General features: G+C 42.9%; 2 protein-coding genes across 3 annotated transcripts; both read left to right on the top strand.

Annotated features, from left to right (window-relative positions):
• Positions 1-4: 4 nt before the first annotated feature.
• Positions 5-12,580, top strand: tbc1d2b (TBC1 domain family, member 2B; the record flags this gene model as incomplete). The annotated part of the gene is made up of 13 exons (XM_084017996.1): positions 5-442; positions 1,297-1,447; positions 3,046-3,220; positions 4,145-4,299; positions 4,481-4,734; positions 6,035-6,463; positions 6,616-6,726; positions 6,904-7,100; positions 7,869-8,363; positions 8,443-8,560; positions 8,824-9,009; positions 9,920-10,041; positions 10,235-12,580. 13 exons carry the CDS (start codon positions 5-7, stop codon positions 10,428-10,430), a joined length of 3,027 nt encoding a protein of 1,008 aa, XP_083874122.1. The 3' UTR covers positions 10,431-12,580.
• Positions 12,581-12,724: 144 nt separating this feature from the next.
• dapk2b (death-associated protein kinase 2b) lies at positions 12,725-26,673 on the top strand. Of its 2 annotated transcripts, XM_084017998.1 has the most exons (12): positions 12,726-12,881; positions 13,455-13,615; positions 18,929-19,150; positions 19,780-19,918; positions 21,241-21,370; positions 21,452-21,500; positions 21,596-21,622; positions 21,705-21,857; positions 22,287-22,332; positions 24,688-24,777; positions 24,882-24,962; positions 25,730-26,673. In XM_084017998.1, the coding sequence occupies exons 2-12, from the start codon at positions 13,539-13,541 to the stop codon at positions 25,805-25,807; spliced, it is 1,092 nt and encodes a 363-aa protein (XP_083874124.1). In that variant the 5' UTR covers positions 12,726-12,881; positions 13,455-13,538; the 3' UTR covers positions 25,808-26,673. The 2 variants fall into 2 exon arrangements, with proteins under 2 accessions (XP_083874123.1, XP_083874124.1); XM_084017997.1 differs by lacking the exons at positions 24,688-24,777; positions 24,882-24,962; positions 25,730-26,673 and adding an exon at positions 23,039-24,657 and having other exon boundaries at positions 12,725-12,881.
• The last annotated feature ends 1,325 nt before the right edge of the window (positions 26,674-27,998 follow it).

Genomic DNA, 27,998 nt, shown 5'->3' with positions numbered 1-27,998 from the left:
TCCCATGCTCCCCGGTTCCAAGAGGCAGGGCAGTAGTCATGCGGGTGGAAACAGGAGTGGGCATCCGCTGCGCCGCACGAAGAAGAAACTTCGAGGAAACATGCACGAAGAGGAGGATGGCGGCGACGCGAACTCCTGCACGGCTCCGCGGCTCGTGGCCTACCGGTCCGTGGACGTGGCCGAGGCCGAGGGGGCGAAGGAGCAGGCCTCCAGGCTCTGCGGCTACTTGAACAAACTGTCCGGCAAGGGGCCCCTGAGGGGTTACAAGCCGAGGTGGCTCGTCTACGACCCGAGGAAATGTTATTTGTATTATTTCAAGACTCCGCAAGACGCGTTGCCTCTCGGGCACATCGAGATAGGCGACGCGTGCTTCAGCTACGACGTGGAGGGGGAAGAGGGTCAGTTCGAGATCCGCACGGCCGGGAAGGAGTTCCTCCTGAAGGTAGGGGAACTTTTCTGCATGTGTTGCGCCGCTTTGCTGTCATTTGTCTCATCCACTCCCGTCGTGGGGACGCAGACACACCCATCAGCTTCATTCATCCTCAGCTTTGATTTAAGTCAGACGTGCGGATGTTTCTGCTGACACGGTTTATGATCTGAAAACTTTTAAGGAGAACTGGCTTGAAAAAAAAAAAGTGAGATAGGCTGTCATCACCGTGTTTACCAGACAAGAGCTTAATCAGCTGATTGGCCCAAACACACTGTCAACCCACTGTTTACATGGGGGAGGGGTGGGGGCACTGATTTACATGCACATGAGCTCATTCGCCCAAATTACACCTCTGCTTTTCAAAGGGCCATCTCATGTGATGGTGTCTTCCCTGCTGTCACATGACCCTGGCTGGTTTCAGTGCCCAGACAGGTGGCTCTGGTCTCAGCCAGCCTCTCTGGTCTCAGCCAGCCTCTCTGGTCTCAGCCTGCCTCTCTGGTCTCACCCTGCCTCTCTGGTCTCACCCAGCCTGGCTGCCCACTGAATCTGAAACATTTTCAGCAGATGGTATGAATGGTTAATACCAAACAGCTTGCATCGCCCGAGGCTGGAACTGAGACCGAAACCGGCGTCTGTGCTCATTCACATGACCGATCCTAATAGTAACCTGTTATTAAAGTGCACTCGGGCTGTTTTCATATGCTTTATTTAATTCCACAGCTGTTGTTGATTTCGGATCCAACGAGTGTCTCCCCATTGATATTGATGTTTGAGTTGCCGTTTAACCTTTTGATCGCCGTTATCTATCGGACTGACTGTGTTACTTGTGAGTAAACTTGAGTGTGTGTGTGTGTGTGTGTTTCCAGGCCCCCAGCAGGCAGGTGATGCATTACTGGCTCCAGCAGTTGCAGCAGAAACGTTGGGAATATAGCAGCACGCGAGGCTCCGGTCAGAGAGACAGCTGGAGCTCCCCGACCATGGCCTACCCTCCCACCGGCCTCGTAGGCAAAGACAATGGTAGGCAGGTACACACACACACACACACACACACACACCAATGTACCAATTTCACTGCTCTGTCCCATCACATCCAGACACCAGTTGAAAGTAAACACCTCTATCTGATGGATTAATATTTACACAAGAGCTACAAACACAAGTCAAGGTATTTCATTACCAGGATCCTGAGTTCCTACTGAGCGAGCATGTAGGAGTGGTTATGTCGAGCACTGATTTAAAAAAAAAAGAGAGAAATCAGCAAACAGCAGAAGGATGTAGTCTATTTACTTTATTTGGGGTGCGTTTCATTTGAAGGAACAATCTTGTTGTGAGAAGTGATTGCTGTTTTCAAGTGTTCTCAAAATCGTGTGCAAATGAATAAAGCTTGACAGCATTTACAATACACAATAGGTTGTTAACTGCTCACTGAGAAGTTCTTATCTTTTGGTTATGATGCTTTTGTAATCAATTTTACATAATAGTGGTTGGGTGTTGACCACCAGCTCTTCTGAAGACAGATAAGTCACATGGTTTCACTGGAAGGACAGTTGAGTACAAGTTGCATTATGTAGAAATTTGTTTTGCATGTGGTCAATTTTGTCTTGTTTTTGTCTTGTTTTTTTGTTTTTTTTAAGAAGAAAATGTAAAAAAACATCCATGTTTGAAGCCAGTGAGAGACGTGGAGATCCAGATACATACAGAAACAATGTTTTTGACCATGAACTGAAGGTTTTATGATGTCAGACAAGATATAAGTTCTTAGAATGAAACAAACTGTGAATACACATGACACATTTTTGTTTATTTTTTTTAACACACTGTGTTTTGCGTCTCGGAAGTTATTGACCTTGTCAGTCAGCTGTGATGCAACGTGTGGTGGCAGGAAAGACATGTGAAATCAGTCATGTCTCTTCAACTGGAGTTTTCCCTCTAGCTATGCAGAGGACATTAAATGTTTGATGTCCTTTTTGCATGGCTCTTTTAATAGCCGTCATCAGATTCTCTGCACAGTATAACCAGGAATATATGGTTATAGCTACTGAGTATAAAGGTTTAGATACGGCATACCCAAACAAACCGTACTGGAACACGTCAAACCAATTTGCTGCTCTAATTAAAGCTGGCACAGGTTTAGAGCGCATCAAAAGGTTGTTTCCCTTCTCCGTGGACGTCGGTTCACATGTTTTATCAGAGCAAAGGCTGCCTTGATCATCGTCATAGTTTAACTGCAGTGTAACAACAACTATTTGGTGGCGACTCGCTCCCCTCTTTGGTGTGACAGCTGAACTGTGAAGCTGTTATGGCCCTATATAGACTGTTCCCACAAGTTTCTGGCTAATGTCACACAAAGAGGAAACTTTATATTTAGTTCTTCTTGGTTTAGAAATGTGATTTTTCTGGTGGTCAGAGAGAACTTCTCTTGAAACCACTGAAACCTGCTTCGCTGTAAATATCATCCTGGCCATATATTCCTTCACTTTACTTTGGAAACCATTCAGGATCATTTCCTCATCAAACACTTGACACAGCTGCGGTCCTGCAGCAGAAGTGGTGATATGATTAATGCTATATTGCTATTATGTTGTTCTAATGGACTCTGATGTGTTTAATTTCAGATGCACTCGTGTATGAGAAGCTCAGTGACAGCATGGAGAATGTCCGCAGCGACTTCGCCATGGAGACAGAAACAGATAGCGGGGGATTGGTGGGGATCCAATCAGCCAGAGGGCCTTCTGCTGCCTCCACAAACCCCCTCAACTTCTCTCTCAAGAACTTCGGTACAGAACTCAGGTGAGGCTGGACAAAAATATTCTGCAGCCTAGTAGGATCATAAAAGTATCATAAAAATGATCTAAAAAGGAAATGTTTTTCCTGCTAAACTGGCACGACTAGTTTGTCTGCTGTGCCCCAATAGAGCCGTGTAGATTAAAAGACCTCTTCAGTTCATGCTGAGGGTGACTGACTGCTGTAGAGGAAATGGTTGCATCCATAGTTTACTAGTTGCTCTAGTTTTCATCCATCAACAGTTCCCCTTCTGGGCCATACAACACATCTGTTCAAATGATGCAAAACACAATGGAAGGAGTGGTGCATGGCGATCCTGCCTACTATTTACCAGTCTGTTGTGTTTTTGTGATGATTCTCATATTTTGACATACGTAAGTGTTTCTGCTGTTATAACACGTGATCATGGCAGAAGCAGCTGAAGCTCGAAGATGCTAACCTTCGACACGTGATGCTAAAAGAGGCTTTGCGTTGCCGCCCTGCTCATGAAGGCTGAGTGACTCCGTTGTGGGGTCGCTGTAAACGGATGCAGCACTTAAGGCCAAGGTCATTTCTGTCACGTCAGTGTTGTATACGAGGTGTGAGGAAGGCACAAACTGCTTTCTTCTGCAAACACGTGGTCGTGTGGTTGCAGTACTCTCAAGTGTGAAAACACAAGTCTGTATTGGTATCTTGGGGTTGACGAGAATGCCTTCCGTTTCCGTTATTTTTTTACTTATTTAATTGTATGTGTTAGCATACAGCTACAGGTGTGTTGGCCAATGTGTGTAAAGTGTAAAGACCTCAACAAAGGCTGCTTGTGCTCACATTACCATTTACAAAGTAGCGGAGGCAGTGTGTCCTTGATCCCTGTGGATTGGAAAAGCTTTCACCCTGTACCTCCACGTTCTTGGTCTTATTCACCCTCTCTTCTGGTTTCTGTTCTGTAAGGAACTCCATGTCTTATCTGCGGACGGGCCGAGGTGGTGAGAGCAGACGCAGTGTGTTTTACACCAACAGCAACAACAGCGCGGAGGAGTGGGAGTTGGTGGATGCTCCACCCAAAGACTTCCCCGAACAGAAACATCATCCTGACACACACAGACGTACGTCCGCTCCCTGCTGCATTATTCACCCTCTGGCCAGGCTTTAATACTCACACTCGGCTCACATTCTCCAGACGAGCATCGTCTGTTATTGCTCCACTCATTTTCTCACTACTCTGACAAATGGACAAACCCGGCCGCCTGAGTCACATTTATTGCATATTTATCTCCTCTCTCTCAGATTCCTTTGGGTCAGCGTTTACTTTTGACTTTGTGCGCAACTCGTCGCGGCCTAAGAAGCCTTTGCTTCGAGACATGATGAGCTCTGGGAGGTTCGGGCGCAACACTGAGACGCGCAGTGCCGAGAGTTCCCCGGTGGAGTGTCACGGCGGCAAACCTTTGGAGGTGCAGCTTCGCCTCCAGAGCCAACAGGAAGAACTGAGCCGCATGCAGCAGGAACAGGCCCAACTCCGAGAAGAGCTGGCCAGTCAGAAGGTACAGTTCCTCCCACAATGGCTGCAAGGTGCAAAGACATGCAGGATGGGTTAATTGATGACTCTAAAGTTGGAATGCGGCCCTAAACAGGATAATGGATGGATGTTGTTATCGCTAAAAGAAAGGATTCAGTAGTTTTTACTTTCATTTTAAGCATCATAGCTTCATTCAGAAAGCCCTGTTAGATGCCTCTCTTGTCCGTTCTCTCTTGTTAGTCATTTTACTAAAGGCCTTGTTTTTATATCTCAACATGAATGTAGTAAAGAGTTGGTTTTCACAGCCTAGGTGACTGTAAAGCACCTGGATTGACTTCTTGTGTGAGTTATCCACATTGGAGGAAATACCAGACTGCTTTTACCCTCATCTTATTAAATTCAGCACAAGCCTGAGGTTGCGGTGTCTAACTTAGCGGTTTAGTGTAATCCTGATGCTCTCACTAATACAGGAAGACCGCAAACGATTAGTCATGCTCAAGCGAGAAACGAGGAAACGGCAGTTCTCCGAACAACAACCGGCGCTCCAGCGCTCTCTGTTCTTGTTTAGTGTTTTGAGACAAGCCGATTGGTCAAACTTTAACAAGGTTTAACCCACTTACTTACTCTGAGTAAATGACACAGCTGGCTGTATCTGTGGAAATATGCAGTCACCACTGGCACTGTTCAAGTGGACCGAAGCTGAGGTTGCATTGTGACTACGACTTCTTTATGGCCTCCAGGTAATGTTGGGCGTAGTAGTAACGTTGAAAAGAAAGAGATATTTTCCCACATACTCGCCCTTAATTATGGTGCTCGTCGCGTTTGAATAAAATGACAATGTTTCCTGAAAGAAACAATGTTGGCCTTACCTCATTTTAATCCTCTACCTTTATTAGAAAACGCTTGTCAATTAAAACCTTATGTTTAATTATATGTGACAGTTACTGTATCTGCAGCTGTGTGAGACCACATGCACCCCCACATCAGGGCAAAGGTATACATGTTAGTACAGAAGTTAATCAGTTAATAATATAGTGGAACTTTACATTAAGCTTTATATGCTTCTACACCCAGCAGTGTTAACTGTAAAGATTATGCAATGTAATGGTCAGCAGTTCTGCAACTAAAGTCTCAGCATACAGAATATGTAGCTGTCCTCACAGTTTTCAGCTTCCTTTTTCCATATTTGTGAATTTGCCCCAGAAGGGAAAACATTGAATTCAACATGTCAATGTTTTCTGCTAACCAGGCTACTAGTTTTTAAGGCGTAATTCTTACCGTGCAAGACCATATGTTAACAAAAGCTATCCTCTTGACTCAACCAGGAGCTGGTGAGACTTCTGCAGCAGACTCTGAGAACCTCCCAGTACGATAGGCAGCCAGTGTCCCGTCCAGCCCCAGCTCCAGCTCCAGAATCATCTGTGGCTTCAGACCCGACTGAAGGTTTGGCAGTAACCCAGGAAGAGATCACCCAGTTGGAGACCCTGCTTCAGGAAAGAGACGAACAAATCCAGTCCCTGTGTGGCCACATGGAACGTCTCGCCTTGGAGAAGGAGAGTCTGCAACAAGAGCTGAAGAGCCTGAAGATAAAGGTGGGGGAGATAAACGACCAGCTGGGGATGCTAATGGAGACCATCCAGGCCAAAGATGAAGTCATCATCAAGCTGTCCCAGGAGAGCTCCGAGCCAAGCGGCAATCCAAACGACGGTTCACTACCACCCAACAAAGATCAGCAGGAGGTGGACATCCTCAAGGTACAGAAGGAAACACTTAAACCACATATATGGTTGATAGAAATAATACAGATTATCAGACCTGGAAGTATATAGAACTATAGAAACTGTTGTAAAATGAATTTCTTTATCTTATAGTCTGATTAACTGGCCATATGTTTCTCCAATTTCAGGACAGTCTTCAAGGCTACAAATCCCAGAACAAGTTCCTGAACAAAGAGATCCTGGAGCTGACTGTACTACGCAGAAACGCAGAGAGTAGAGAAAAGACTTTAGAAGCAAAGGTACAATGGCATTTGTGGGTATATTGTGCATTACTCTGTTAATAGAAACAGGAAGTCTGAGTAGCTTGTAGGGGAAGTCCAGTACTGACCTTAGCTGGTGCTACCTAAACGTGAAATGTATGGTAGTCTTTCTGCTGTCGGTTATGCTGACAAAGCTGCTGTTTGTCATTGCTGCAGTATACGGCCCTGGACGCCAAGCTGTGTCAGGTGGAGAGTAAGTATCTGGTGCTGCTTCAAGAAGTGAAGAACCCGGTGTGTTCGTCTTCAGAGCAGAGCCCAGCCAGAGAGGTCATCTCCAGATTACTAGAGGATGCGCTGCAGATAGAGAGCTCTGACCAGCAAGAGCATCCCATCTTTAAACCAAATACTGTCAGGTATGACCTTCACCAAAACGCATTCGTGTATAGGTGTTTTTATGTTTTGTTCATATTGATAGGTATGTTTCACTTCTGTTTAAATAAAAAGATAATAATTTAAATGTTGTTTTTGTACATTTTAAGATTTGTACATGTTTTGCAAAGATTAACGGCTAATTCCCTTCTTAAAACACATTTTTTAGACCTGCTTTTATGTGACGTTATCTTTTTAATTTATTTTTTAAATTAGATTTTAATTTATTTTTATCTTATGGTCTTTATTCTGTCTTTTTAGCTCATTGTTTCTCTTGCTCTTTTGATGTGTATGGATTTTTGTGCTCTGCTTTGCTCTGTCAAAATCACTTTTCATTTTCGTTTTTAAAGGTGCTATATGAATAAGTTATTAAAAGTTATTATTGTTATTATTATTATAAATGTAGATTATATCACATTGTAGTTGAATATAAAAAATCCAAAAGTTTCATAGTTATCAAAATCTAACAACTAATCAAGAGAAAATCCATTGCAGGAGAGAAAATGACACTGGTGTTTCCCCATAGGGTTAAATGTGTCAACTGACTTATGGTATTTTGTTTGCTATTGCTGTTGCTCTTCTGTGCAAGCTCAGGCATGTCCTTTGTGATCCGCCAAAATGTATTGTTGAAATTCAGGCAATCCCTAAGTGATGTAACAAGTTAAAGCAAATGTGGGTTTCCCCTAAAAGGGTTTTTGGAATGAATTGAAAATCCAAGATTTTTCTAACTCCCTTCCTTTTATTTGCTTCAGTGAATATGACACGTTTGGATTCAAGACGGTCCCTGAGGAGGAGGAAGAGGAGGAGAAGCTGGTGGCGAAGGTGAGAGCTCTGGAGCTGAAGTCCCTGTCCATGACCGATCAGGAGGTGTCCATCGGTGTCAAGTGGGAGAACTATCTGGCCAGCACCATGAACAGAGACCTGGTCCGCTCCCCTGAGCTCAAGGCCCTGTTTCGCTACGGCGTGCCCCACGAGCACCGCTCCCAGGTGTGGCGCTGGTGCGTCTTCTTCCACGTCAAGAAGTTCCGTGACCACTTGGCTCCCGACTACTATGAGACCCTACTGAATGTGGCCCGGGACAAGCCCAACCCGGCCTCCAAGCAGATCGAGCTGGACTTGCTGCGCACTTTGCCCAACAACAAGCACTATTCCTCCCCAAGTGCAGGTGGCATCCAGAAGCTCAGGAACGTCCTGATGGCTTTCTCCTGGAGGAATCCAGACATCGGCTACTGTCAGGGGCTAAACAGGTACGGGACGGATTCTGGTTTCTCTCCTGTCCTTCTATGCCTTGTAACCAGTAATATTTATTTCATATGATTTCTACAGGCTGGCAGCTATTGCCTTGCTCTATCTGGACCAAGAGGACGCCTTCTGGAGCCTTATAGCCATTGTGGAGGTCTTCATGCCCAGAGACTATTACACCAAGACTCTGCTAGGCTCGCAGGTAATAAAGGTTATATTCTAGCTTTGGAAGACACAGGGACAGGATGCTGCCTTACCAGAGTTTACATGTTTCTCTGGTGTAGGTGATGTCATGTTCATGTGACTGTGCGGCCCGTGACTAATCGTAGAAAGAATGCAGCCCAGTAATCAGCACTGTTTGCTTTCTTTCTCGCTGTGGGATTTGACCTCATCGTGTCTTCTCAAAATCAAGACCTCCTATTTGCAATAAAGAATGTAAATATATGTTTGTTTGTGACTTTTCAGGTTGACCAGCGTGTGTTCAAAGACCTGATGAGTGAGAAGCTCCCCCGGCTTCACGCCCACTTTGAGCAGCACAAGGTCGACTTCTCCCTCATCACCTTCAACTGGTTCCTGGTGGTGTTTGTGGACAGTGTGGTGAGCGACATCCTCTTCAAGATCTGGGACGCCTTTCTGTATGAAGGTCCAAAGGTAAGCTTACACAGCCAGATTTCTGTGTGGACATGCTGACGGAGCTCTGTCGAAGACATGAGATAAGGATGCTCTGTGTGGGTATGAAGAAGTTCCAATTTAGCTCCTTATCTAACCAGCAGTTGCAATTGTCCAGAGCACTATTACACTGCCAAGGGTTATGGCTGTACAAAGTTGAAGCTCCACTATCTATTATGTTTCATTAACAATGGGTCAAATGCATCTATGTAATGGAAAATGGTCACTCATAGTGATGAACCCAGATGACATAATCACCTAACACTGTAGTTCTTCTTCCCCTGTACAATAGCTTCGTAGCCTGTTTAGCTTTTTGTTTTGGCAGCCAATTAGCCTGAAGAGCCAGTTTATTAAAAATGAATTCATGCAGCATTATACCTTCATTAACTGATTTTTGGATGGAAACAAGCTGTGGCCACATCACTGACATGCTGTCTTATCTATTATCTTCTGAAAATGTCATGGTGAACTAGTTACTAAAAGCTTTGCTATTTACATATCATATCAACATAAATAGCTGCCCAATGTGGCTGAAGACAGTCAGAGGGATGAAGTACAAAACATTTGTGGGCATGAACACCAAAACAATAAGTTGACTGCAGGTGACAATTCTCTGTGGGTTCATATCAGTTAATTGATCCATCGTTGAAATGGAAATTGCACAGAAATTGTATTCAGCTGTTAACTCAATAAATAAATAGCTTTTGCCTCATAGTCGGACGGTAAGGACTGTGAGTTTCTGCATCTTCAGATGTTCCTCTAAAAGAGATAGAGAACACTCCGGTCTTCTAAAATGGCTTTGCGTGTCAGAGGGATGATGTCTTACGTTATACGGTCACACATGGAAAGTTATGAGATGGATTTCACGACTTTGATCATTTTTTCTCTACAGATCATGTTTCGCGTCGCACTCGCTCTCTTCAAGTACAAAGAGGAAGAGTTTCTGAAGCTGCAGGATTCCACAGCCATCTTTAAATATCTTAGATACTTCACAAGCACAATCCTGGATTCAAGGTACGGCAACTGCAATTTTTGTTGCTAGGTCTGCATCAGTTCACTGATCATACTAGTCATAATAGTAGAAAATGCGTGTCATATAATGATCTAATACAAATATATGAAACAGGGACAACAGGATGTCAAATCTGCACAGCACAGAATAGAAAACCTTCCCAGACTGATCGGACTGTGTCTGTTTTCCCCCCAGGAAGCTGATGAACATTGCTTTCGTGGACATGAACCCGTTCCCCATGCGTCAAATCCAGAACCGCCGCTCCTTCCATCTGGAGAAGGTCCGTCTTGAGCTGACCGAGCTGGAGGCGATCAGACAGACCTTCCTCAGGGAGAGAGAGACGAGTCAGGACAGACGCAGCTTCGTCAGCGACGATGAGGAAGATAACTGACGTTAAGGTTATCGCTGAAGTATGAAGACGAAGAGATCACCTCCATGTGCAAGTCAGATGTCGCAGTTGTAAAGGGATTTTTTTTTCTTCCCAAATCGTAGTCGGAGTTTGTCTCCGAAGCAGAGCCGGACCAATCAACTTCCTGTACATTTTGAGTGAAATCGCATCAAAACACCAAAACATTACAAGCCGAAGGTTTTTCCGAATCAGTATTCCTGCCAAATTTTCTTTTTTTTTTTGTAAACGCTTTATTTGTTGTATGCTTGTGTGTTTATGTGACAGCCCAAACAATATGCCTTATTCACGGCTCTTCAGCCTTCAATGCCAAGCTACACTTTTGCAGTCCGAATCAGTATTTTTTATACATGGCTGTGATCTTTAAATAGTTGACGATTTTTCTGCCTGTTGAAGGATTAATTGTATTTTTTTTTTTTTTTTTACTTTCTCTGCCCCCAGTCCCTTTGATACAAGTCTTAAAACTGTTTACCAAACCTTTTTTTTTTTTTACACATCTTTTGTGTTTCATCCATGTGTCTCTTGATGCACTTATATCACTTATGCTGAAATTCAAATTTTGCTGAAACTTAAAATTTAAGTCTTTGAGCTTTCTGATCACTTAGTCATTCTGAAATTGTACATATCATTCCAGCCTCTAGGGGGTGACAAACGATATCCTGTCAAACCTCGGATCAAAAAAGAAATCTTCCCATATGATCACACGCATAATAATATTTTACTTTTTACTTAATTTTTACTTAAGTACCACTGTTTTGTTAATATTTAAATGATTGTCTAACGGCCACTGGACATTTGGTTATGAGAATGTTTAAATTTGGCATTGACTTCAAAACAATATCAGTGGATCCCTACAAATTACTGGATTATCTGACTATGTTGGTATAAGTATTGTAAAAAAAAGTTGTATTGACATTGATTTGCTTTACCTTGTTTTCGTAATGTTCTTGATTTTTTTTTAGTGGGAGTTGTTAGTTCCTCTGACTAAACCCTATTATGCAAGATATGCAGTACACTCCTTATGCTGGGATTACAATTCTGATGTATTTTCTTCTGTTGTCCTCAGTGTGGCAGCATAACATTTGTCCATCCAGTGTTTACACTAGTTCACCAGTACCCTCCACACAGTATGGTTTTAACATATTAATTGTATTGGAAAATGGCTGTGAAAGACAACACTTTGGTTTATTACAATGTTCAAAATGTAAGACGATATATCACAATATCAATATGTTGGCCAGCCCATTCGTTTTCTAGACGTGTACGTCTTTGCAGATTCCACATTCAGGTACTTACAGAAAACAGTTTACTCTCTAGCAGTATTGTTCTCTGTTACACCTGTTTTACAATTTCTACTGTGAAACAGACCGGTATGAAACAGTATATACCTGCTTAGATAGAAAAGTATAATCAACAGTGGTACAACTGTTGTTTCGATGGGAAGAGAGGAAGACGTTTTTCTCACTTTTCGCACCTTTTCTTGTGCTGATATATTGTTTACAGTTTGTAATAACTTTGAATTTCCTTTGTTTTTATGTTTCTTTTCTTGCTGTCGACAGAATTTTCTTGCATAATTGAATATCTTTTCTCTGCCTAATGGTATTTGTTGGACCACCTGAACTTGTGGACAAATGGCAGACGTGCGGTTGTGTTCGTGATGGTAATGTGAATGAAAAAGACCTGTAGGAGTAGAGATTTAGTTTTGTTCATGAGAGCGGGTCTCTCAACAGATTCAACTTTGATTGGTTTAAAATGAAAAGCCGTCTAAAGGTCCATTCATTTTTTCGGAGGGCTCATACAGCAGGTTTGCTCATATTTTAATACACATCTTTTCTAATGCTGGATTGCATGCATTTAATTCTTTTTTTTCACATGGAATAAGCTACGTTTAATGTTATCACCTTTTCTTTACTTTCCCCATTTCCTTTGCTTTCCCCAGCAATGTATTGCACATGTGTAAGGACAAGATGAATTCAGATTATAGGGCACTTCACTTTTTTGTTAATGGTTAATCTGTATCATAACACGATGAAAAAAATGCAAAACCCTTTATGTTACAGAAGTAAGTATACGCCACGATGCTTTTGTCATTACGGTTTAAAGTCATTCAATAAACAATGGCTGACTAAGTGTGATCTGACTCCTCTGCAGGTGTTTATAAGAAGTAAAACAAAGTAATCCTCAGTTCCTTAAATACTTGTTCAGAATAAACACCAGATGGTGTCGGTCATATTTATTGATAGCCTGTCTCTCTCATGCATGCACTTTCATAATAGAGCCATCAGGGGGAGGGACTTCTGCAGACACAAAAGCCTGATGGTGCTGCCATATGTGACAGAAAACAACAGAGACGCTCCAGGAACTCCAGCCGTGAGGAGAACAGAGCGGCTGTAGGAGACGTTGGGAACTTAGTGTTGGCTCTGCATCTGACAGAAGGTATGGCATAAGGTCTGTTTGTGGAGCTGTATGAAGTGTGACATCAGATAGGAAGTTTGTGGTTTTTCTGCTTTTTCTCTTTACATTTTTGTATGAACAGAAATGCTCACCCCTGTAGTGTACAATTAATCACTATTCTGTTTTTAAATTCTAATTCATAGCCGTAAAAATGGTCATTCTTTATACTTACAAAGCATACTTTTGCTGCCTATCTCAACATTTCTGCCAGACAAAAATGTTTCACAACAGCAAATTTCACATATCCTGTTCTAATTACCCCAAATGCTCTTTTCTTTTCATTAATAATCCCGTAATAATCACCAGAACTAGCCACTGTAACGGCGCTCAGCTTGGCACAGTTGTGTGAGTTGTGCTTGTTTAAAAGCCGATAATCAGTCTTTGGACGAGTGAAAGGCAGACTCCTTTGCTGCTAAACTTCCAGTGTTAAGGGTTTCTCAACAGCCAGGTGAAAGTTGGTACAACTCTGTGATGGAATGCAATGCAAGCTGGAACATGTAAACATTTTCATTACTATAGTCAGAAATCAAGAGTAACACCTCTTTGTGTCAGCAGGGTTGGACTTGTGGACTTGGGAGGAGAGGAAGAAGCTGGATAGAAAGGCTTTAGAGGTGCACCCCGAGGAGATAAACTACATCAATGAAGACACCTGGCATGGCGGAATTCAAGCAACAGCATGTGGATGATTTCTATGAAATTGGAGAAGAACTAGGAAGGTGAGTTTTCTGAAACCTGCGGCAGATTTTTTAAATAAAATAATCCTCTTTAATTTGTGTGACTCAAGAGTGTGATTCAGCTCTCCCCTGCATGACTCTTGACACAGTGGTCCTGCGTGCGTGCGTGTGTGTGTGTGTGTGTGTGTGTAGGTATGCAAACAGCTGGCCTGTCGAAGCTTGAAATGGGGAGTGTCGCCGTGTTGGAGTAGGTTAGCGTATACAGCGAGAGATTAAGCCTCAAAAGTAAACGCAATCTACGAAAACAGGCTGTGTTTGGGAAGTATATGTCCGAAGCAGGAAAGAGAATAAAATGTGATTTACTGCTCTTGCCCGAGCTGGTTCTGGGTGGTGCATCAATGTGTTGAAGTCGAGTGTTGAGTTGGAGTGTTCATTCAGCCAGATGTAGTGGATCCTGGCTCTCATGGGGAAATAGATTATAGGAAGTTGGCGGTGTGGACCCGACAAAGGAGGAAGCCACCCGCTCACTTTACAAGGAAGCACGGCTTTTGGCTTCCGGCCACTCGTTAACGGATGAGAGAGCTTGTGAAAGGAAAGTGTCTGAGCTCTAACCTTTCACTGTGAATCAAAAGATACACTATGTTCTGGTGTTTGCTGGCCATGTACTGCACAGCTTCTTTGACACACCCTGATAGAAAAAACAAAACAAGACCTGCTGTTGAAACGGATGCTCCAGCTGCGTTTACACGCCTGTGGAGGCAAAGTGTTGCTTCCAGCAGTAAAACTTTCATTGTATTTGAGATTCTCTGTGTGTTCCCCATGAAATATTCAAAAGCCTCTGTGATTGAAAGGATTTCCTATTATTAGGATTAACAGGCAATCTGCTGAAATGATAATAGGTGCTTCTTTTAAATAACGTACCCCTTATAAATTGCATCTAATGCCTTATTAATGGTTAATAAATCATACTTTCTTTGTGGGAATAAGATGCAGAATAAAGGGACCTAAATGCATTTAGTAGGAATGTATTAACATTTGTAAACTTTGTGTATTATTGTATAGTTAAAGAGCAAAAAGGACAAATCAAGTTTCATACTGGTCTCGACCTGGCAAATCAAAAGCTGTTCTTATTAATGGATTTGAACTAATCTGTTAAAGAGTACTGAATGAGTTTAGTGTACAAACTCTTTGATAAAAACTGATTAAAAGTAATTTCTAAAGGGTGGAAAAATAGTCCCTCGTTGGAGAGTACGACGAGTAAAAAAGCCCCGTGGGGTGTAAATGTGTTGTGTGTTGACAGCATCGCTGGCTGTGGTCGAGCTGGAAACATGTTGCCTGATAAGACAGCTACTTTGAGCTGAGCTCTGTGAGTGTTGTTGTCATGGGAAATAGACATCTTAATGTGGTTAAAAAGCCACAGATGGCGCAGTCGCAGAACTGTACGTTTCCCCACCAATTCATCAGCGAGGGGTTTTTTTTTTTGCTCGCACTTCTTCTCCAGACCACCCCGCCCACGGCTCTTCAGAGCCTCATGGGTTCAGACCTCTCTCCACTGGAACTGTTACTCAATCTTCCCCTTGAGAGGGTGAGGACATCAAATATTTAAGATGCTCTGTGGAACTGTTGAGCCATTTCGTTACAGGAAAGTTAATTGATCATACTGCGTCAGCCCACTGACTTGCGTCGTCTCTTTCCACTACTGGCGTGAGCTTTTGGGTAAACCAATCTGCAAAACAACCCTTTGCTTGAGATGTGTTTACTGACCTTTCTTACCATCCGAGCGATGACACGGGTGATGACATACAGTAGGAAGTGTGAGCCCACAGCTGTCACACCCCCCAAGAGACTGGTGAGACTGTGTTGAGATGTTATACAAGCGACGGTCAGGGCAGATGGTGGACCATGTGAGCTCTACCTGTCAACAACAGGTCCGTTCTTGTCCATGTTTGGTCAAAACACCCTGAACATACCTTCACTGCCTTAGCTAGACGGCGATGACGTGGTGGTCACGAATGAATGAGCATCACTTTTGTTCGTCATCATCCAGCAAGATTCACAGGATGCACCATTGTCTGTGAAGGCCTGATTACAAACAAAAGACTTGTAAACTTCCTCCTAACTTTCAAATCTAGAAATAGTGCACTTACATCCTCTACAGGTTTTGCATTGGTTAGAACAGAAAGTTGTGGGTTTGTGGTGTTTTTAGCTTTAAATGTTGGTCTGAAATGTCTCAACAACAAGAAAGTCTGTGCAGACATTCAGATTCCCCAGAGGATGAACCCTACTTACATTGGTGATACTCTGACATCAGGAGGAATATTTGTCATAATTTTTCATCTGGTGCCACCAGTTAGATTTGTAATTTCTAGAAATACCAGCCACCTTCTTGCGAAAGGAAATTAATTGCAGAAATGTTTTCAGTGTGCGGAAGGTTGTTGTCGAGATAACGCAGGAAGGACAGCAGTGCACACTTAACACACTTAACGCCGCAGCCTTCACAGACTAGATGTGTTGAAATGAAAAGAGCTGACTGTCGCGAGGCAGACAGGTGCTGCTGATGATGAACGCTGTAAAGGGCTAGAATTACTCCAAAAGGGATTTGCTGTACATGAAGTATCTTTAGCGTGGATAATATGCATGTACAAGGGGCAGGACATGGATGCAGGTAGTCAGCTCTGAAGAACAGTCATTCCTGCTGGGGAAACATGTGTTTATTCAGTACCGTCTGATGGAGAGAACTCCACTATGACCTCTCCAACATTCCTGACACTCCCATTTGGACCCAGAGGTCACCCTGCTAGTCCACAGAATTGAACACTTCTTGGACATATATGTTGAGATACCTCATGACAATAGCAGATAAAGGTTTTCTTACACTACGTAATACCATCGAAATGATGTCATGTTTTATAAGTCTTAGCTGCTTTCTTCTTCACATTTGAGATCACAGATGGTAGGGTGGATCGGGACTGGGCTTGGTCCATCCACGATTCTGGCTGTCTTTGTCACGCCGAGGTTCAGTCAGGAGAGTGTTTCAATACTGGGCTGGCGCCACTTGTCCGAGCATTCCTCCAACCTTGGCTGTGGATAATGACCTTCAGCTGTTGGAAGTGGAAACTCTGCGGGGAGATGGTACTTTCGGCCCCACTGGACGGCTTAGAGCTAAGACAGCCGGCACGCCCGGCCCCTTGTCTAATACCACTCACAGCATCGCCCCCCTCTCACCGCTGTTACTCGGCACCTCGTAACAACACTATGGTAAAGCCCTATGGCTGTCAGTTGGGCTCCGACAAACACCACGAGGGCTCATTCTGTTCAGTCTTGTTTAGCAGGCAAATCAAGGACATGGCTGCTGATCCTGTCATGTGACAGATCCTCCCCTTAGGTGATGTTTGCATTTGCAAACAAATGGAGTGGGCTATCCTCCTCCTCAGTTCACACATTACCACAGTCCTCTCGAACAGGGTCAGCTTTTCAGGGATGTCTCAGGGGTGGATTTCAGATTTCCACACTGCTGCTCCGGTTCAGCACCCACGCCCACCCCCTGTTTTTATCTTTCCTTTGCGATATGTGCGTGTTTGTAGACTATTGTGATTCTCTGTAGGGTCATGTTCACGCCGACACGGGATCTTCACAGTGTTTTTGTCCCCTTGATAGTAAACTTACTAATAAGTCCCAAGGCTTATAGAAGATATAGAGTAGGTACCTCTTTATACTAAGGGAGAAAATCAACCTTTTTCATTTGATCCAAAATAGGTGCCCTGCTATTAAAACTACTGTACTGTCTGTCACACTTATAATCTAGTTTTTTCTTTTCAGAATGTCTCAAAGAAATGTTGATTTAGATATTTGAGGCCATAGTTTGCAGTGTTGCTGTTCTCGATTGCATAATATTGGATGTTCTGTCCAACATGTTGTAGCCTCTTGGTGTTATTAGTCATTGAAGAAGTCATTGAAGATCTGGGCTTGTCATGAAAATACACCTCAGCAGCTGTTGTTTTTGCGAAATGCAACTTTAAAAAAAGAAAGAAAAAAAAGCCTTTGGTGGAGCTATAGGCTATAGGTTTGCTTTTTTTTCCTTGTGTGCTTTTCTTATGTACATATGGGAGGACAACATTTCATTGCACAACTCTGTGTTGTACAAAGACAACTTGATCCAGCAGATCCAGCTCTGCAGGCTTGTTCCTCCTCCAGCAGCAGCAGAGATGTGGCAGGTGGAGAACGAGCCTGCTATTCTTAGCCCACTATAGACACCATGATGATAGTGGACACAGACTGGAGAGCCTCTCATAGCCACTCTGGAATCTCTGTGTGGACAGTTATGACCAAAACATATGCCTGCCAGTCATTATCTGTGTCCTCTCTCTGCGTTCTCTCAAAATGTCTTAAAAAATATGTGTCTGTGCTGCATTGAATAAGTTGCAATGGTATTTTAAATGAATGCGTTCACAGGCTTTTTTTTGTTTTATGCAATCATCACAACTCTGTAAGCATTCTTGACTGAATTTTACTCTTCTGTCTTGAAACATGATGTTCATCTTCCCCACTCAGAACCGTTTTGCCAGCTCTGCCACAATATTCGCCCTCATGTCTTTCCGTGGCCTGTTACAAGGGATCAGTGACTGAGAGGCTTGTTTTCCCAGTGTATAGAGTGGGCAGGTCAGCCCACTTCAGTTAGGAGTGGCAGCAGACTGAGATTACAAGTGCTGGTCTGATAATAAAACCATGGAGACTCCCCACATATATTTAACTGGGAGACGGTGCAGGGAGATGTTTTCACATTCAGTCCATCAGTGGGTGAATTCAGAATGAAATTACTGTGTAGTTAGAATTTAAATGCACATTTTAGGGTATTATAGCTCAGAAATGAAACTCTAACCAGATCCCATGACCACATGGCTGCAGCATGCAATACAAGGACACAGTGAAAAGTGAAACAATAATCCACAGAGAGACGGTCTCTAAGCCACACCTCTGTTGTGAAATATTCCGAGTTTTTGGGATTTTTTCAGTGGACCGATCTCTCGAGGGATGGCTAGAAACTTGGCAGGAAGAGTGCTTGAGTGGGAGGACAGCAGCTCTGTCTACACTGCCTGCCTATCTGATTGTTCTCTGTCTGGCAGGGAAACAGGAAGTGATGGACTATACCTCAATATTTCAGCTGATTTTGACACACGGCTTCCTCCCCAACATCTGTCTTCACCCGTAGCCATATCCTGTTGTTAATTAAGAACTTGAAAATATTTCTCCTGTCAAGATTATAGCTATAGTATGCTCAACACACGAGAGAGACAACAAAAAAGCAATTAAGGATACATGTCGTCTGTAACTTTTCTCTTCTTTTTGTGTGTGCAGTGGCCAGTTTGCAATCGTCAAGCGCTGTATAGAAAGGAGTACGGGCGTCGAGTACGCGGCCAAGTTCATCAAGAAGCGCCAGAGTCGGGCCAGCAGACGTGGCGTGAGAAGAGAGGAGATCGAGAGGGAAGTGGACATCCTGCAGCAGCTCCAGCACAACAACATCGTAGCGCTACATGATGTGTACGAGAACCGCACCGACGTGGTGCTCATCCTCGAGCTGTGAGTCACCGCGTGATTTAACAATGTTAAACAACTTCATTCATACAGCGCTGCACCTTAACACATCCAGAATCTTTGGAGTCCACGTTCTAGCCTGTGAGTTTATTTATGTGTACTTTTAATGAAATCTGTGTTTGCTGAAAAACCTTTTGCCAGGATTACACACATGCGCCAGAAAGAGCTGAGTCAATAAGGGTTTGTGTTGCAAAGAGGCCTCGAACGACCTCCGTTTGGGTCCAGCAAGTGCCTGGCAACATGGAGGGCATAATTAGGACTAAAAAGAAAGCTCAGTCCAATCAAAGCAGGGGTGAGCAGAACAGTTGTCTGATGCAGGATGAGACACTGTGGCTCATTCAGTCTATTAGGATGCATGAATATAAAATTACATAATTTTTACAGGCAGTCAACTGGTCAAAGGACCCATTTTCCACAGCTTTTTAAGTATTTTATTGTGAAAATAAATGACTGCTAAGTACTAAGTAGGGCACATTGTTGCCACAAACAAACCTATCTAAGGCATCCCGAACCAGAGCATCCAAATCCTGAGGACTAGATAACGTTCAAGAGTCCAGATTATCTGAGCCCACAGGATGTGTGTCTGAGTGTGTGTGTGTGTGTTTATGTTACAGGGTGTCTGGAGGAGAGCTGTTCGATTTCTTGGCTCAGAAAGAGTCTCTCAGTGAAGAGGAGGCCACTCAGTTTATCAAACAGATCCTAGACGGAGTCCAGTACCTCCACTCCAATAGGATTGTACATTTTGACCTGAAGGTATGCTCCATTCGTGCATCATATGTAAATCTATATTTGCCTCGTGATGAAGATGATATTCTTTACCTTTACAGCTACTGAACTGTACGTGCAAGGTCGAGCGTGGCTTTGATGTCAAATATATATAGCAGGTGTTTAATGTCTCGCTATTCCCAATCACACATCCTTCCTGTTTTCTGTGGCTGAAGTCCAGACTCTCAGATACAGACACCACAAGGTTATCTCCTGACTCTCAGAGAGCAGTGTCGCCCCCGCGCTGCTGTCCTGTTTTCTTCTGCAGCTGCAGCTCCTCTTCGTTCTTAATGCTTTTCATTTGGCAATTGAGGGAAAAGAAGACGGTGAAGGGCTCGATTCAAACTCGCCCGAGGCCGTGGCCTTCACTTCACAATGGCAGATCTGTGCTTTCATTTGGGCTGAGCATTTGCTGTGAAATGAGGGGGTCTATAGTCAGCGTGGATGTTACCGAGCTTGTGACCTTTGTGTTGATTTATAGGAATCCAGAGCAACACAGTGAACTGATGTTGAATTGTTGAATTATTAGTATTGCAACGTGTGTCTAGTTTGTTGAATCTATACAAAAAAGTGACAAATTGTTGTTTTTCACAGACTTATGTGCTGAACTATTTTTTAACTTCCTGCAGTGGTTCTGACCAAGAAATAGTCCGGCACACCCATAAATTGTCTTTTTTAAGGATTAAATAAACAAGACACGGGGTGGCTGGTGGCACAGTGGTTAGGCACCTGCCCCATGTACAGAGGCTTAATGTCCTTGACGCGGTGGTCCCGGGTTCGATTCCAGCCTGGGATGTATTTCCCGCATGACGTCCCCCTCTTTCTCCCCCAATTTCCTCTTTATAATATAAAAAATAATAAAAAAAGGCTTGACAGACTCTCCGCCTGAAAAAATAAATGAATAAACTATGTCAAATCTAAATAAGTTAAATTTAGAGGTGCCAAATATTTCCCTTTCGGACAGAGGCAGGCTAGCTGTGTCTACGGTCTCTGTGCTAAGCTACAGTGAATCAGCCAGCTGCTAGCGGAAGCTTCATAGTTAGCGTGTAAACATGATGGTATTCATCATCTCTTCGCTGACTCTCGCCAAGAAAGTGAATTTTAAGTCAAAATAACTTTTCCTTTTAATATTTTTATAACAATAGTATGTTTCACACTAAAAAGTATGACTGTAACTCTTCCAATGTTTTTCTTTAATGCTTGCGCAAAAGGCGACTTTAACCAGGTAATTTGTTTTACTCATTGTTTATGAATCGCCCAGTTTGTATGAGTAGAAATCTGCTGACAAATGCTTGTTTTTTGCACTTCAGCCTGAAAACATAATGCTGTTGGACAGGAATGTTCCTCTACCCCGCATCAAACTCATAGACTTTGGACTGGCACACAAAATAGAAGCTGGGGCGGATTTCAAAAACATTTTTGGAACCCCTGAGTTTGTTGGTAAGTGATTTTATAGGCGATGTGTTTGCTCGTTGTGTGGCCTGGCGCTGTGATGCGGGATTGTTTTCTGTCTATTTTCAGCTCCAGAGATAGTCAACTATGAGCCACTGGGGTTGGAGGCAGACATGTGGTAAGAGCTTTAATTACCTCTGACTGCTGGCTTCCATACGACACGCTGCACTGCATCATTTTGGATTAACCTTGTGCTGTTTGTTTTTTTCACAGGAGCATCGGAGTCATCACATATATACTGTAAGTTGGGATGATACGTGATGAACGATAAAGCTAAATACGTGATTATCGGCCTAAGTGAGTGTGTGTGTGAATGTTTCAGCTTGAGCGGCGCGTCACCTTTCCTCGGCGACACGAAGCAGGAAACGCTAGGAAACATCTCGGCAATGGACTACGACTTTGACGAGGAGCTCTTCAGCAATACAAGCGAGCTGGCCAAGAGCTTCATCCGACAGCTCCTGGAGAAGGACACGAGGTAATGGAACCGACAAATAGCTGGAGCTCAATGACAATTCCAATACAAATCCCAATATCCCAGTGTTTCACTGCAATAAGTCCTAAGTACACATAATGTGCAGACTGATCCAAATAACAATGAAAGGCCGTCCAGTCCCCAGGAATCTAGAGCAAGGATTTAGGCACATTTGTTTTTGGTACACAATGTGATGCACTCAATAAAATAAGCTAAATAAACATTAGTTGCACTGCAAACTAATCACAAGCTAAGCACTGCGTGTCTTTTTTTTGTGCCATGTGATCTTGTGCACATGTTTTCACCTCCAGGAAACCCAATAGAACTGTGAAAGTGATCCGGGATCATATTCCTAAGAGATTCACATCCTAAACCGCGGCCACTCCCCATGCTCTGTGTCTGTTTATTCAGCTGCGCTTTTCTTCATTTTAGAAAACGGATGACCATACAAGACGCCCTCAACCATCACTGGATTAAGGTAGGCGCTTGATTTATGTGTCATAGCATGTTTTTGTCCACCCAATAACTGCCGTCAGCCCCACCTCCTGTCCGTGTAAAAACAACGTTTAACATGTGATGTCAACAGGTCTGTTTCTTATTAGATGTGCCAAAAAAAAAAAATGTTGACCTTGTGCTCAAAATGTTCCCACACTTACATCATGTGTGCTCTGGTTCGTTGAAGTTCAACACAGTCACTGTTTATTATTTCCAACACTGCACCACACGCCCTCTGAGGATATTTGATCACCTATCAATGCACTCCACACATCTCGTACAGCTGTCTTTTGCACTCAGAAATATTCCAGAAATTCAAGAGATTGAACCGAAGCAAGCGATGTGACTAATTCATTTGAATGGCATGGACATTTAACAACCTGTAACGCTGAAGAAGGCTGCTCCGATATCAGCTGCTGAGATGCATGTGAATGGCGTTTTGCTGTGGAGACTTCGTCCTGTTTGGATACGAGCATGAAGCCGGGAAACGCAACATCCTGAACGGGAATGTTGGTCGTTTTCGTGGCGCTCTTACCTGCCATGGCTTTTTTTTTTTGGCTGTAGGGTCACACACTAATCCTACAGTGCCTCCGGCTGCAGGGATATTCACCGCTGTGTGTGTTTTTCGAGATGCAACAATGACGCAGCCTCTCACTCAGTGTCCCCCCCCTTCACCCCTTTGTCTGAAGTCCTGTGGCCACATGGAAGAGGACAGTGCTGCCCTTCAAGCCGAGAAGCAAGCGGAGCAGCTGAAGACAATGCGTCTAAAGGAATACACCATCCAGTCCCACTCCAGCATGCCGCAGAACAACACGTACGCAAACTTTGAGCGTTTTTGCCATGTGGTGGAGGACGTCAGTCGGATGGAGACGGGCCTGTCAGAGGTGGCGGGCGCCCACCACACTCTGCAGGGCGACATAGAAGCCCTGCTCTCCATCTACAACGACAAGGAGGCCTGGTACAAGGAGGAGAGCGAGGCCGCGAGGAAGCAGCTGTCCCAGGTCCGCTACGAGTTCCGTAAAGTGGAGGCCACGAGGAAGATGCTGCAGGAGGACGTGAAGTCTATAGATGCCAGCCTGGAGAGCGTCAGCGTGAAATACAGCCAGAGGCAGAGTCAGCAGGACGCTCTGAGGCAGGAGCTGAACTCTGAGCTCCAGTGGCTGCAGGAGGTGATGAGCTCTCTGCATCCGGAAGGAGCCCACAGCAGCATCCACAGCAGCAGTATCAATACGGACTTCAAGCATGCGCTGAAGGAGCTGCTGCATCCGTCCTGCGGGAGGGAATGTTGCCCCGAGGCCAAACAGCCGCTCCCAGAGTCTGGCTAACACACGATGAAGATAATTGACCTTATTTTTTTTAAATAAGGCTGTTAATGTCATTCTACGCATTGTTTCTTTCTGCAGCACAAACCTTTGAATGTAACTCTGAGTAGTTTTAACATTTGCTTTATTTTTCTTGTGTGAACTCTGAAGTACGTCGACACTTTTCAGTTGAAGTAACAGTAGGAATAGGAATTTGAGGAAGTACGCAATTTGCATTCTTAATAAGCATATTTCCTAAGATGTCAAACTATAACATTAAAATAGCATACTTATGGCACAACAGCAGGAATTATTCTAAAGTTTGAGTGCTTTTAACAGATGATGCTGTTGTTTGAGTTTGGTAGCTTTTTATTCTGGCAAGTAATGATAATGAAGATAAATATCAGTTGTGTTTTTTCATGTATTTTCTCTTCAATGGAATGTATCATTAGTTGACATTTTTTTAATTGATTTATTTTTTCATTCCATTTTATGTTTAAGATGATATGTATATTGTTTTTCATGAAAGGTTATCCATTTGTAAAGTTATTGTGTAGCCATAAATGTGTTTGTTTTCTTCAGATTATTTTTTATAGATTCAAATGTGCACTTTTACTAAAGGTTGAATTTATTTATAACTTCAGTATTAACTTTTTACCTTATTATTTAACTTTTCTTTTTCTTTCTTGGGGACATTTTATGAGCCGACAGGAAAAAACAACTTGTGTGATAAGACCACGTGTTTCAAAAACAAATGTCACCTCCTTGTCAGCGTTTTTAGCATCACGGCAGACGTTTCTGTACACGCCTCACACTTTGAGCCTTAGATGTGAACTCTGACATGATCCACTGTTGTCGAAACACTGAAATAAATGTTCACTATTTATTATGTATCCCGCTAACAAATTCTTCTGGTATGTTATCTGAATGTAAAAATCGGACTAGAACTTTATAGCATGATGCTTTTTGAACGTGCTTGAATATTTAACATTAACATGCAAGATACCCTGTTACTTCATCCCATTGTGTCTCCGTAGCCTCTGAATACCAGACAGGCCATGGTGAAGAGGTTGTCAGTGGTCAACTTGGAGAACTTTAAGAGACAGTATGCCAGACGTAGATGGAAGGTAAAGTACAGTACACTTCAATGATTTGCCAACAGTGGTTCTATAAAATTGCTGCTCTTGGTAACTTTCAAGACTCTTTCTCTTTGCTTCTATCTGTTCGACAGCTGTCATTCAGAATTGTGGCTTTGTGCAATCACTTAACGCGGATGATGAAGAAAGGCCAAAAGATGCCGAAGCAGGAAGGGGTAAGAAATAACATTTGTAAAGCTTAACAGTGCCTCAGTCTGGACGGTTTGGGAGTTTGGCATATTTGCTTTCTTGCCAAAGTGAATTGAGGAGATTGATACCACTCTCTAAAGCCTGTGTGATACATATGAGCCTACAGAGCCTGGAAACTGGGTTAGACAGTGTGGAAGAAAAACTCTTCAGGTCCAATTCTGTGGCCGGTTCAGATGAGGTTTAATCACTGTCAGTGGAGAAAGAAGTTCACAACAAAGCTGTGGAATCCTTTCTGGCTAGAGCGGGACTCACAATGATACAGTTACATGAAGCAAGCAGAGAAAGGTGTAAGAGTGGATTTGCATTGACTCAATACACATGTTTCCTAAGGAAAAGAGACTTCCTGAGAAGTCGAAGGTGGACAGGACTGGCTTCTATTCACAATGTCACAACAGGGTCCTTTCAATAGGCTTTGATCAATCAATGTGAGATAGCTGGATTATCTCAGAGTTTGTCCTGGTGAGGCCAAAAGGTCTCTCTCTCTCAGGATCAAAGTGAAATACTTCCCCTAATCAGAATAAGAAAGGTTAACCACAATCAAAATCGCAAACTGTGAGATAATAAATTTTCTTCGACAACATTTTCTTTCTTCTCTGTCCATCTATGTTAGTTTTTTTTAACATGAATAAATAAATGATCCTTACATTTTGTGGGCTCCTATGACCTCTCATCACCTGTCACCACACAAAGAGCTTCATAGCTGTTTCTCACTACAAGCATTTGATCGTTTCAGAGGGAGTGTGAAAGTGACCATGAAGAAGAAATCCTGCAGAGGAGGCCGAGGAGCAGAAAAAGAAGCAGTACTTCCTGAGAGCAACGAGTGCGTTGGTTAACAATGTTCCGGTTGCGAAATAGTGATGCACACTTTTGCAGCTGTTACTTGTCACGAAGAGTCATCTTACATCATCTGTTTGAGTGACTGCTATAAAAATGCAGCGTTTTCATTGGTCAAGGCAGCTTTGCTCGTCTTGGTGACCTCCAAAACCAGCAGACCGTCTGCCGTATGTTCGATCGCTTTCTGCCGTTTCTAAATTCAAGCTGCAATATTCTGGCATGAGAAGATATAACTGGATTATTGTTGACAGAACCTGAGAGGCCAATGTTAGCACGTCCACAAGAATGCAGGCGGCTTCCTCTTATAACTTCAGTCTTAAAAGTCCCTCAGCTGTTGTTTAGCATCCGTGTATTGACAGAGTTAGATGCTTTTATTTTTAATGTGCAGGCTGCTTGTGTGGATTCTCAAGAGGTGTTCAAAGCTGAAAAACAAGATGGTAGCAGATCTGCATAGCCAAATGTTTACATGTTGTTCTGCTTAACAAGCTGTGTAAACAAGTCGTTTACCATTAACCTCTTCATTTGCCATATCAGAATAATCTGCTTGAAGCCTGTACATATACAGAGCTATCTACTGTATTTAATAGGATATTTTTTAAATGCTGTCAATTACTCGTGTCCAGTGTGGCAGTCATTTAAATTTCACAGTTGAATTTTTAGGCAATTGTTAGATTATGATGTATTTATGGTGTAAATATCATTTCAGCCAAATGTCTTGATTCCACTGTTAATTACACATCCTAGCTCATAGAAAGGAGCATTCACTGTTTTAAACACATACGTCTTCTCTGTTCTTGTATGTATTGTAAATTGAAATTTTGTTTAATAAATTACTGAACATGATTGTTTTCTTTGTGAGTCTATAAAGTAACAAATGGCTCCATCATGATGTAAATTAGAACACAACATCGTTTTCGGATAAAAGCTCATAATGGCACTGTCTTATGCCGATGACACTGTAATTTATATGCATGCTCCCTCCATAGTGCAGGCAGAGCAAGAGCTCCAGACTGCATTTCAATCATTACAAATGGCTCTGCTGAGTTTAATTGGTTAGAAATAATGTGATGCTAGATAAACTTCCAGCTCCCCTGATCTGGGTAGAATTGTCCCACTATGCATCTTATAACTGGAAACATTCATTGATGGGGGCGTAATAAAGAAGTGGTTATAGAGGCATGGGCTTGTTACTCTTGAGAGCCCACTGTGTTAAACAGCTGTCCTTTTGTTGTATTGTGAATATTTTTATAGTGCATATGAATTTTCTGTGTTATGATTTTGTACACCCTGCCTTCGCCCAATGTCAGCTGGGATCGGCTCCCCGCGACCCTGAATGCAGGATAAGCGGTAGACGATGGATGGATGATTTTGTACAGCTGCTACCTTGGTCGAGTATCTCTTGTAAAATAATTCCTGGTAATATAAAAGTCAAAGATGAATAACAGAATAAGTCAGCGCAATTAAACCCCTTTTTAGGGACAATTCATCATTAAATGGTCTCTTTGACAGTTATCTCAATGAACAGCTATGATTAAATGTCAGTCTCATCCCTCAAGACATCCATAATGCTCTTTTTGTGGCTTTGTACAACGTGATCAGCCAGTGTTCCTATCAAAACACAATACACAAATACAAGTGGCCTTTGACAATAAATACATTATTTCTCTGTAGATCAATGAGCACTAATTGTGATGCACAATTGTGCACTCCTACTGATTTTTCCTCTGGCTGCTGGTCAATCATTTGCTCTCACAATAGAAATGTTGTTTGGGCCCAGTTGAGCTGAAAGCGATTGGAGGGATAATTTGACCTGAATTAAATATATTTTTGGCAGCGACACTATGTAGGCCAATTACACACTGATGGTAAGAGGAGTCGTAATCAACAAGTGAGCAGTTTGAAATCTGTAAATCTGAAGTGTTTCTGTCGTCATTACAGAATTGAGTAATGTTCACCATGAGAACACAAGCTTTTTACTACTGCATATAAAAGTATGAGGGCATTTAGTTTTCCACTTCCATAACATTGGGTGACTCAGAAGAAACACATAATAAAGATGATCAAAATAAAGCAACAGAGGCTTTGGTGTGGGTCAAGATCCAAAAAACCCTGGATCTTACATTTCTCATAATCCAACCAATAACATCCATTCATTTGAACCTCCCTGC

This window comes from Eutrigla gurnardus, assembly GCF_963514095.1.
Source record: "Eutrigla gurnardus genome assembly, chromosome: 9".
NCBI classification, from domain to species: Eukaryota; Metazoa; Chordata; class Actinopteri; order Perciformes; family Triglidae; genus Eutrigla; species Eutrigla gurnardus.
The sequence above is the reverse complement of the archived record's forward strand: the minus strand, read 5'-3'. Positions and strand labels throughout refer to the sequence as shown.